The 12,262-nt window shown below is 47.8% G+C and overlaps 1 protein-coding gene across 3 annotated transcripts in view; it reads left to right on the top strand.

The window, feature by feature from the left end:
- The first annotated feature begins 288 nt into the window (after positions 1–288).
- The window catches only part of LOC142471808 (uncharacterized), a 30,165-nt gene continuing 18,191 nt past the window's right edge, over positions 289–12,262 (top strand). For 2 of the 3 annotated variants that reach the window (XM_075578282.1, XM_075578281.1), the window contains exons 1-3: positions 289–477; positions 9,470–9,550; positions 10,421–10,774. In XM_075578282.1, the coding sequence (XP_075434397.1) occupies positions 423–477; positions 9,470–9,550; positions 10,421–10,774 (490 nt within the window). In that variant the 5' untranslated portion in view covers positions 289–422. The remainder of the gene's footprint in view (positions 478–9,469; positions 9,551–10,420; positions 10,775–12,262) is intronic. The other variant, XM_075578283.1, reaches the window with a different exon arrangement.

Here is a 12,262-nt window from a genome sequence, read left to right as displayed (position 1 = left end):
TTTTCCGTGGTCACTTTTCCTTTGTTTAAAATTCTTTACAAATTGAAAAAAAAGTCCTTATTTTTCTGCATTTCTATATTTGTGGAAAATAAGCTTAGTTCCTCTAGTGTAAACAGTCCTGATTCCTGTAGTCTCTTTGTAAATGGTGTTTTCTATATCTAGTTTAACCCTGGGTTCTTGATGTACTTATTTCTGGGATGGGCCAGATATTCATTATATTTAATTACAAGGCATGACACTGTGCCTGGGAAATAATGTGCCGGGAAATGCCAAACAAGAAAAAGCAGCTCCCAGTGCACTTCTTCCTGCTTCTGTGACCAAAATGTTATGTAAAACATCTCCCAGTTTCTTCGCCACTTTTCCTTTAACTCAGAGGAAGGAGTCGTGAGACAGAGCTGCGAACTCAGTGTGGATTTGCTGAGATGCACTGCAAACATGGCTCTCTCATACGGCAGCGATGGGGATTTCTGTTGGCAGGTAGGAGAATTACTCTGATAAGGGGAAGAAAGGGGATATAGTGGGGAGAAGAGGGATAACAAAGGGTGAATATATAAGAAGGGATGGACAGAAATCTTGGCAGTGAGACTAAGGGGTGTAATATCTTGGTGCAAATAGTCACATAAATGTTAAAATGACTTTGTGTAATAAAGTGTCTGTTTGCCCCACAATCCAAATCTTTCTCCCTATCCCTTATTTAGCTCGTGATTATTTTCTCCCAGATTATTAGGATATAGACATTGCTGTTTAGGGTTAGTGTTAGGCTGACATGTTAGGGTTAGGCTGCGCTTTTGGTGCCGGCGACAACGACGTCGCGTCAAAACAAATGCATTGCCGCCGTCGCATGCGCTTATAGTAAGCACGACGCGACGGAGCAACGGCTTGGTCGCGATCGCTGGAAGTCATCTCTATTTGATTTTTCCAGCAACTGTAGCCTGACCATCGCGTCGCCGGCACTATAAGCGTAGCCTTAGGCTGACGTATTAGGGTTAGTGTAATGGTTACTCTGACAAAAAGAAACACCAAGAAAATAAATCTTAATTTCTAGCAAAGGGAAGGAAGGGGAACAAAAAGAGGAAAGCCGCAAAAGCCCGCCAAAGATACAAAACAGGAGACCAAAGTATAGAGACAAGGGGGAAAAGAGGCACAAAGTTCCTAAGTAGAACCTTTCTGGCTGCAATGATCTGCAGCATTCATTCAGACTGTCAGTGAGCTACAGTATGATCCCTTTTGCCTGTGTTGTAATATATTGTAGGAGACACTGGATGTCGCTGTCACTGGCTACCATAGGTTAAAGGTGTGTGGGAATCACTTGTAGCCATGGTAGGTTTTGGCTATTCTACTTCCCCCTGTTATGTAAGCCCTGATAGATGCAGGCTATAACAGACTGTCATCATGGGGTTTCCCCTCCTCCAGCAGCCTCTCTGAGTGACAGGGTGTGGAGGTGAAACTGGGTGTGTGTACAGCCAGTCATGGTGCAGACCTACTGCCCTCCCCCTTCTGTGCCTTAGGGAAGAAGCATGCAAAGTTAGTGAGTCCAGGTTCACCCTTCATGGGGTAGAGACCTATGTCTCCAGCCCCGTTATGGGCTGGGGAAGAGTAGAGGCACCTGGCCGGGACTCCAGCCTACCAGTGTGGCCTATGGCCACCCGAAGACCTGGATCCTGCTAGTAACATCATGCATCCGCTGTAACAAGAATTGCAGTGGCTGTTTCAATAAAGGATCCCATTTTATATACCCCTGCCTGAGTCTACAGTTTATTGGGTAGGGGTATGTTCAGAGGACTGTCACAGGAGGGACTGTCTCCAGAACTCTTGAGCCTACTGTGACTGGAGGTGCAGCACCATGAGAAGAACTACTGCCTGAAACCGCCTAAAGCCTGTCCTGTTTCACCACAACATCCTGGAAGCTCAGCCTCTCCTGAATCAAAAAGGTAGCACCACACTGACCTGTAGCCAGAGTAAATTTCCCAGAGAGGGAAGTTTCTGAATAAGCAGTTTAAGATAATGTCTACAGTATCATTCTTTCTCTGACCAAACAACCCACTGTTTGCAGCCAGAAAGGATCGAGCCTCTGAAAAGGCCTAAACCGGCGATTCATTTCTGCTGCAGAGAGAGCTGCTCAGAAAGAGCCGCCTCTCACAGCGAAAATCTCCGGAGCCGAACCGCGTTAGTTTGAAATACAGGCCCCTTTATGGGGTGCTGGTATCTGCTATGCATCTTAAAGTCAAATGAAGCACAGCCATTCTGATTGGCTGACATCATTCCCTTTAAGTGACGTCATTAAAAAAAAAATTTAAGTCGGCACATGGTTTTAACAGCCAATCAGATGGCTGTTAAACCAGTTCCAGACCAAATGTGACGTCACAAACCCTATTGAAGGCCGTGACGCCTCATTTCAGCCCAAGAAGACGACGAGACAACATCGGTTGGGATCTACCATGGGGTTTTATGGATTGACAGATGAAGACAGAAGATAAAGAAGATACAGAAATAATTAATTACAGATGAAGATAGAAGAAGCTAATTAAAGATAGAAGAAAGAAGATTTGGGTACCTGAACCGGATCTTTATGGCGGATGGCATCGAATGCTGTTTAAGGCTTTCAAGGTACGTGAGCTTCCTGTTTCCTCGGGAGTCGGAGGGCCACCGCTTCTAATGGTAAGTAATATAGTGAATGTTTGTAAATGTATTTTTTTTTTACAGGTATTTACATTGGATGTGTTTTTGATTTTATTTTTTGCACATTGACTGATAATATATTAATCTGTACCACTTTAGGGTACAGATCAATACATTATTAGGACAATATTTGGGGGGCATTTCTGGCTTTGTATAGCTGCTGTTTTTTTCAATGTCAGTTTATTATGTGGTTGTCATTGTTTGGTATTTTTCTGTTTAATTGAAATAAAATGTTGGCGATTATTTTTCGTTTTTAATTAATTAGTGTTGGCTAATATGTTTAATGGTTGTTTCTGATATTTTTTTTATTTATTTATTTGTAGTTTAATGTTTCAATTAATTCATTAATGTTGTATTAATTAATTGTTTTGATTGGTTAATGTTACTATTAATTTAGAGTTGGTTTAGTAATTTATTGGTTTCATTGGTTCCGGGTTGTTTTATTAATTAATTGTTATGATTGGTGAATGGTTTAATTCATTCATTGTTGATCTGGTTATTGCTTGTATTAATTGCATTAGCTGACTAGTGTTTTTATTTAGTAAATTGTGTTTTTTTGGAGTTTTGTAATGTTTTATTATTGTGTGTTTGGAGCATCAATTTATTTTGATTAGGGTGCCCATTGAGTTCCATAGAGGCTTATCATGCCCATATTATTATATGGGTATGATGTACCATTATACTACTCAATGGGTACAGGGTGGGTATAGTGGGTCCGGTGTGGGTGCTTAGGCCTTCCAGGTGGGTAGCAGGACAGGGTGGGTTAACCCCTTAATGACTATAGCGGTTATTAACCGCTAAGGTGATTAAGGGGTTAGGGTCCATTAGATTGTATTTATTATGTATGTATGCTTTCTGGCAACAGAGAACAGGTACCTGCAGTATCGTGATGAGGACATCCGTCATATTGCTCTGGTAAGTAGAACTGCATTTATTTACTTTATTTATGCTGGTTAATGTTGTGTTTAATAATGGGCAAATAATCTGTTATCCATATCTGGATAATAGTTATTTTTCCCGTTACTGTACTGTATGTGTTTGGTTGAGGGGGGGGGGAGAATTGATTGAAATGTAGGCCATGTTTATTTGTTGACATACAGGGTTGGTACCTTAGGTCTGCGGGAACCTATGGAGACTACCTGAGGACCCCCGGACGCCACCTGCGGGGAACAACCGGGGGCCCCACAGCTGTGGGGGGCCTCGCGGCTCAACAGGGACCACCCGAGGGCCCCCAGATCCCCGTGGGAACTGGAGGGCCTCAGACACCTGTGGGGTTGACCTGGGGACCCCCAGACACTCATGGGCCCACACGTGGACCCCATTGTGGCCCACGTGACCTGTGGGGACCACCTGGAGGCCTACAGCACCTAGCGGGGACCACCCGAAGACCCCCAAACCCTGTGGGCACCCCCCCTCTGTGCACTATGGGGCCTGCGGACACTCATCAGGACCACCGGGGAAAACCGTAGGCCTGTAGTATTAAAAAATAAATAATGATTTTACATTATGGGGGGCATGTGGGGAGGTGTATTGATGTTTATTAAATATTGCTATGTTTATTGTGGCCTCGTAGGTGGGTTTTGGGTCTGTTGTGTGTGTATTGTGTGTATTGTTTTAATTGTGGGTAGCGTGGGTGGGTAAAGGGGGTATTAGCCCCAAGGATGGGTGTTTAGGCCTTGCGGGTGGGTAGCGGGAGGGTTAACCCCTTCATTACCTTAGCGGTATTAACAGCTAAGGTAATGAAAGGGTTAAGTCCACCTGCAACCCCCCTGCAAGGCCTAAACACCCACCAAGGGCCAAATACCCCCTTCACCCACCCCCGCTAACCACAATAAGCCTGGCACGGGTGGTTAACCCCTTCATTGTCTTAGCGGTTAGCCGCTAAGGTAATGCAGTGGCTGTAAATGCATTTTTCCAGCATCAGATTCATGCCGGGGGTCTCCGGTGCGGGTATTAATGAGTATCAGCTCCTGAGACCCCGGGCATCAATCCAAGGCTGGAAAAAGGCCAACATTTTTCTAAGAGCTGTCTCGTCGCTTATCGACGTTTCTCCCCACCAATCTGCCAACTTTTACTGGTGTTTGATTTGGGGAGAAAATCGCCATTTTAGGGCCGCGATAGGCGGCAATCGCCGACTCGCGGCTACTAGAATCACGCGTGTTTATGAACATTCCGCAAAGTGTCGATAAGTGGCTTATCGCCGCTCAGTCAGCGATTTGATTTTGTTCAAAAGTTTTTTCGGCGATACAGGCCGTTATCGCCCACTTATCCAGGCTTTCTGAATCTGAGTAGGCATTTTGGCCGATAAGTGGTCAATATGTGCCTTATCGACGCTTACTGCAAGAAGCCACAGTGGGTTTTTGGTTCGTTCTATCACTATACCACTGTATATGGCAAAGAACAAATTGACTGATTTGAGAAACAGTTCCAGTGGCTCCTGCACAATATGCTCTTGATTACTCATGGAATTGTGATTTCCTTTTTATTGAATGTGCTGAAACCTCTCTGAGCATGGAGAAGATGGCTTTACAGATTAGGGGAATAGGAGCTGGGACATATTTGTTAAAAGTGCAAATCGGGCACTACCACACAAACTCCCTATTGACTTGAATGTTAGTGCCCAAGCAGTACAAGCCTATTGACACAGCGTAACGCATAACCCCATTTGTGTCAGTGATACGGTTAATAGGCCCCTCTGTCTATCAACCTGCAAAAAGAAAGAGCAATAGGAAAAATCTTTTTTCACTAGGTTTTTCACACGAGTTTTGTTTGGATTGCTCAGGATGTCTTCCTTTACTATTGTGCACAACTTGTACTGTAACTTAATCCACTATATGTTTTATATGTGTAGCCCTGGTAAGAAATGGGGCTATAGTTCTATCCTCCTCCTCGTATAATCCCTGGTAAGGGCAGGTTGCCAGGAGTTATCATGGGTTTCCCCCACTTCAAGCACTTGCCCTGAATGGTGGAGGTAGGTCACCTGACCCTGTGTCAAAGCAAGAGCAATGAGATCATAAAAGAGCAATGCATTTCCTATTTAGTGGTTGTTCTGTCAGTCTGACAGTAGTGATAGTGTGTTAGTGAGGAGAGGAGCAGCTCATGAGTAGAGCTGATATAGCTGTAGTCAGTGAGGTGGACCAAATACCTCTCACCCTGCTTAGGGGGTGAGGGAAGAGCTAGCCCCACTCTGGATGCCCTTTGGGTCCCGAGTGGTGGCAGGGACATCACATGGGAGAACAGTTAGTGGACTGTGCATCAACTGTACTTGTCGGCTGCTGTTGCCCAAGAGAATAAAGAGACTGCTGCTTTTAAAGATAATCCGTGTGTGAGACTGGAATCTCTCATCCTTGTGGGGAATCTCTGTGGTAAGGATTCCACCCCGCATTCCTGGGGCTTACTATAGATGGAGGCGCTGCACCATTGAACCAGAACGAAGGCATCCACCCCAGTAACCTGTTCCTGTTATCCCCCATGTCATCGCGGGAGACTCAGGCCCTCCTGTTGCCAGCAGGTATGCACCACACAGAGACATATAGCCAGACCCCAGAACACCTTAGGGGACCTGATCTGCAATTAGGGGGGGGGGGAAGAGGGGCTATAATTGGAGGCGCTGCTGAGATAAACAGGACAGGTTTTCAGCGAAGCAGAGCTGAAAGTAATATGTACACTTTCAGAGCAAGCGCTGCAGAAGGACGGGCATTTTTGGAGACATGGGGTAGTCAGGAGAGACAGTCCTCTCGCACAGTACACCCTAGGTGCCCTAGAAGGGTGATGTAAATTTGGATACAGAGGCTATAGCTGTTCTAGTCGCTTTGAGGCAGATAGTGTAGGATTCCTGAGGGGGTAGCTTGTTAACAAGGTCAGGGACTTCAGCATAGGGTCTGCACTATGAGTGGCCAAACGTAGTTTGACGCCAGTACTTAGGAATGCCAAGTACACTAGCCGGTATCCAGAAAACACACCAAAGAGTGCTTGTAATGAACCGTCAGCGAGTGCGGTGTACTAGGAGAGAGTTCTGCCTAGCCTGGGGTATGCCATGCGTTATATTCACCATAGACTCTGAGAGTAGCGCTATCGTGGGCTTAGAGGGCTCACTAAAGATGGCGGTGAGAGATACATCTGCTCTGCAGGGCATAGAGGAGGTTAAAATGGCAACAGCCGCGTCATTCACTGCAACGCGTGTTGCAGCCAATCCAAAATGGCGACTCCCGCCAAGCCTAGATCACGCACGTGTTGCGTGCAAGCAGGCAGTAAGAGAAATGTGGCGAGAGATGTGCAGGGGTTTGGCGCCAAACCCAGATCCCCAGCCAAAAGAAGGGAGCGGCGCAAAAGCCGAAGCCACACCCACCTGTGCAGTGACTGGCCGATGGACGAAGCCACATCACACGAAGAGAGAGAGTGCCTCTCCTCTTGTTTCCACCAGAGGGAGGGGGCACACTGAGAACCAATCCCAACAGTCCTCCCCAGAGGAAGGAGGGACAGGAAGTGAGGCTGAGGAACTTCACTTCTGCTTGACTGGTGAAAGAGAAGGAGCTAAGTGCGAAACCAGCAAGCTGAGCGAATCAACCCCCGCGCAAAAGATGGTTGACCTAAGCGTAACCACTTATCAGCTTCCAGGAGGCCTCCTGGTTGTGGAGGTTGATGGCCGAGAATATCTGCGGTGCCTGTGCATCCAATGTAGGTCACCCGGACCGGCCCCAAGTACTATGGCACGGTGCCAACAGTGTGGCACGTTCTATCTCTGGCCTATCGAGCCATGCCCTACAATAATGACCCGCGAGATGCCTCTCCAGCGACGCTGATCATGGTAGAGGAAGCGGATGCGAAGGCTGCCCTGGTCCCATATGTCACCCCTGCGGTAGGGACCCAGGCCCAGCCACCAAGAGATGTGCCAATGGAGGAGAGCGCGACCGCAGAGGAGGTACCGGAGCGGGCCTGTTTCGTACCTATACCCACTGGTGGTGCCGCAAGGACTCGAGGTGATTCCCGAGCGGAGGAGCCGTTGCAGTCCTCGTCGGATGAGAGAGACAGCCTGTCATCGGTGGTGATGCGCCGGCCGGCGGACGACCCCAACTGTAAAGAAGAAATTCCACTTACCACTGAGATGGAGCAGACGAGTCCGGAGACCCCCCGACGGCGAGCGCTGGTGCGGCCTGAACCGCATAGAAGGCAAGTCCCACGGCCGTGGCAACTCCCAGTGCTGCGGAGATGGGATCCGAGACGGCTCCGGAGGAACCAATGAGCATCGCAAGACAGCAGAGTGGTAAGAGGACACCACCACCCCCTTATTCCCGCCAGGTGAAGGAGGAACCCGTGGAGAGAGAAGGGCTTATGGCCTACAAGCCCGTCCGCGACCCTGATGGTCCACCACCGCCCCTTCCGGTCCTCGACGCACTTCCGGTGCGAGACCAAGGAGCGGATGGAGATTCCGTGACAACCAGCGATGACGTCACTTCCGGGTCAGACTGGCGCAGAGGCCCGGAATCTTTGATTGCTTCACTAAAGAGAGCTGGGCTGGAACATGCGTTCGAGGAGTTTAAGGCCCAAGTAGCCAAGCGGGGAGCACGAAGTGCTGCCGCAAGAGACAGTAAGAAAGTACCTACCAGTCGTGGCATCGCCCGACTCAGAGACACTGTAATGGACTATAGCGATCCTATGGTCACCGCCCCTAGCGCCATTGCCCCGGCCACTGATCCTGCCCCGTCACGTGTCGTGCCACCGGGTTCTAGTGGGAGTAAGCTGGATAAGACGGCCAAGTTTTCAACTGATAGGCGGATTGGGTGACAAGTGATGAGGGTTCTGATGGGGAGATACCATTGTCAAGTGTTGTACATGTACCTAACCCCACTGTGTTTAATCCTGTTCCTAGAGGTAGGGCCCGAGGGTCCCAGTCAACTGCAAAAGCGGGTCCCATAAGTCCCAAACCACCTAAGATGAACCCCATGATCTATAAGAATGTCATTAGAGGGAGGCATAAAGGCTCGCACTCTACAGAGGCAGCGACATCCGGTGTATCCTCCAGAGCAGAGTCTGAGGAAGGCATGAGTCTGTCATCCTCATATGAGCACCGAGCTTAATGGTGGGCCCCGTTATTCACAGGGTATCATGAGGGGATGGACCGCACCAGATTAGTATTAATAAAGAAAATACTGTAGATCATTGGTGGGACGTAGGCACCTATTCTCCACAGGAGGTTGCCGATGAGTTAGATAACAGGTGGAGAGAAATTATGCAAAAAGTGATTACCCCCAAAGGCTCATCTATTCTGTACGATGATATTGCACCTGAGGAGCCAAAGTTCTGGGTACTGCCAGGAAAGGCTGGGAACCGGAACCTTATTAAGTTAAGTAGGGCAGACAAAGCCATAGCGGCGAGATACCGGCAATCTCATGGATATGAGATTCCATACGTGCCAGAGTCGATAATGCAGGAGATCGAGGACCAGAGAGATATTGGCTCAGAGATGCAGTCCCTGAGCATTTAAGAATTAAGTTTGGTAGCACTGCCTACATAAGGGAAGACAAAATATGTTCTGTGATGAAGGCTTGGAGTACAGGCAGGAATATATTTATGCATAACATTCTGTACAGACTGGAGAATGGGCCTGTACAACCCTTCTTTGTTAAAATTGAGGATCACAACGGGCGGGAAGTGAAGAAGCATGACCCCCGTCATTACTATTGAGTTAGGGTTCTCCATGTTGGGAATTTCCCACTGTGTTATGTCGCCATCATGGGTGTTACAGTCTAGTGTACACAATATTGATTAACTATGTTTTGTATGTTCACAGATTGTTCACCTGCAGGATGGTCCAGCAAATTAGGTCCAAGTGGGGACCATTGGATTCCACCTGAGGGAGAGTGTAGCCCTGGTAAGAAATGGGGCTATAATTCTATCCTCCTCCTGGTATAATCCCTGGTAAGGGCAGGTTGCCAGGAGTTATCATGGGTTTTCCCCACTTCAAGCACTTGCCCTGAATGGTGGAGGTAGGTCACCTGACCCTGTGTCAAAGCAAGAAACATAGGGGCGGTGCCTGCTGAGATCATAAAAGAGCAGTGCATTTCCTATTTAGTGGTTGTTCTGTCAGTCTGACAGTAGTGATAGTGAGTTAGTGAGGAGAGGAGGGATCAGCTCATGAGTAGAGCTGATATAGCTGTAGTCAGTGAGGTGGACCAAATACCTATCACCCTGCTTTGGGGGGTGAGGGAAGAGCTAGCCCCACTCTAGATGCCCTTTGGGTCCAGAGTGGCGGCAGGGACATCACAAGGGAGAACAGTTAGTGGACTGTGCATCAACTGTACTTGTCGGCTGCTGCTGCTGCTGCCCAAGAGAATAAAGAGACTGCTGTTTTTAAAGATAATCTGTGTGTGAGACTGGAATCTCTCATCCCTGTGGGGAATCTCTGTGGTAGCGATTTCACCCCGCATTCCTGGGGCTTACTATAGATGGAGGCACTGCACCATTGAACAAAGACGAAGGCATCCACCCCAGTAACCTGTTCCTATTATCCCCCATGTCATCGCGGGAGACTCAGGCCCTCCTGTTGCCAGCAGGTATGCACCACACAGAGACATATAGCCAGACCCCAGAACACCTTAGGGGACCTGATCTGCGATTAGGGGGGGGGGGGGGAGAGGGGCTATATATGTTTCTGTAAAGTACATAAATACCACTTAATATATTGTAATAATTATAATACATTTAATTGTGTCTTCTTTTGTCTTCCTCCCTTTTTTCCTAGCCCTCGTCTACTCTCAAGTTGAGAGGTGCTGGGGCCAGTTATCCATAACACCACAACCAGAGTCTCCAACCGTGGGAGGGAGTGTTTTGCTTTCTGTTGATTATAGAGGGAAGATCCTGATCATCAACTGGTACAGAGGGAGTGCAATAGAAGACAACCGAAATATCCTGACACATAGCCCTGGATCAAGCTATCCCGTCACACATGGGCTAATGTACACTGGGAGAGAGACGGTACTGGACAATGGATCGTTACAGATATCAAATCTACTGACTAATTACAGTGGGGCCTACACTTTGCAGCTTTCTACCACAGGCTACCCTCTGATGAAGACAACTGAAATTACAGTATATCGTGAGTAGCCCAATGCCAGGGGTATGTTTATCTCATTGTCAGTAGGTGTTGAGTGTATGTTTGTGTGCAGGGACCATGCATTGTGATGTTTCTATGTCTATAGGTGTGAATCCATCTGAGCTGTGCAGTGGGATATTCTAGGGGTGAAAAATTCACAGCGTGATGTTAATGTGTGTCACCCCCTCACTAATTTCCCCCTCCCCCAGCTTGGCATATAAATCCTGGTAAGAGCAGGCAGTGCTAGGGTTAATAGTTAGCTGGTGAGATCACGTCCTCTCAGTTGCAAAGTGTAGCCATTTACAGGCACAAGTCTGGGCTTGTGGAGTTGCAAGCAGAGGGGGGATAGTTTGGCCCCTCCTGCTGTATGTTTAAGTGGGTTCTGCAAAAGGCAGTCAGTTGTTCCCTCACCTAGGGAAGTGCAGGTTCATTCCTCCACTTGGGGTAAGGAACAGGGACTGCTAAGTGAAGACTGCCTGGAATCCTCCAGCTCCTGGGATGAACAGTAAAGATCAAGTGAACAGAAGCAAGCCCTTCCTAAGTGATATTCAGGCTGAAGCAGTATTTTGGGATGCAGGGAGCTAGGAGCCCAAAGATTTGTGGTGGACTAGAGGCCAAAGACTGTCCCGAAGTACTTACCTGAATGGGAAGGGGCACCGAGGGACTTGCCCTAAAGAGAGCATTATACAGGAACCTGTCTAATGAGGTACAGTCATATCCCAGTTTAAGGACACTCGCTTTACGTACACTCATGAGCAGTGGTTGACAAATCACCAAAAAATCTACTCGCCACACAAAAAAATCTACTCGCCACCTAGTACCAAACGTGTGCTGCTTGGGCCAATATTTACTCGCCCGGGGGTTAAATCCACTCGCCCGGGGTGAGCAAATGTATAGGTTTGTCGAACACTGCTCATGAGTAAGGACATATTGCCCAATAGGCAAACGGCAGCTCGCACATGCGCCTGTCAGCACGTCCTGAACAGCAATACCGGCTCCCTACCTGTACCGAAGCTGTGCGCAAGCGGGGAGACTATAGAGCCTGTATCAAATGCGTTATTTACATCAGTTATGCACGTATATGACGATTGCAGTACAGTACATGCATCAATAAGTGGAAAAAAGGTAGTGCTTCACTTTAAGTACATTTTTGCTTTACATACATGCTCTGGACCCATTGCGTACGTTAATGCGGGGTATGCCTGTATTGTGTTCTATATGATAATAATTGATCCTGTGCAAGCCTGGAGCTGTTGTGCCTGTCAATAAAATACCCTTGAGTTGCAAAAGATACTGGCGCCCTATTTCTTGTCCTGTTCTTCCAACCACCAACTATCCTCCATTACAGCCAAGGCCTGAACCTGTCAGAGGGAACCCTGAGATAACAGGTAATTGACTGAGGGCTAACACTCTAATTCCATCGGGAGCGCGGCAGAACCATGTTCACACATGTACACCCCATCCTCTGCAGCGGGAGGAGGGGGGGGTGGG

This window comes from Ascaphus truei, chromosome 1, assembly GCF_040206685.1.
Source record: "Ascaphus truei isolate aAscTru1 chromosome 1, aAscTru1.hap1, whole genome shotgun sequence".
NCBI lineage: Eukaryota > Metazoa > Chordata > Amphibia > Anura > Ascaphidae > Ascaphus > Ascaphus truei.
The sequence above is the reverse complement of the archived record's forward strand: the minus strand, read 5'-3'. Positions and strand labels throughout refer to the sequence as shown.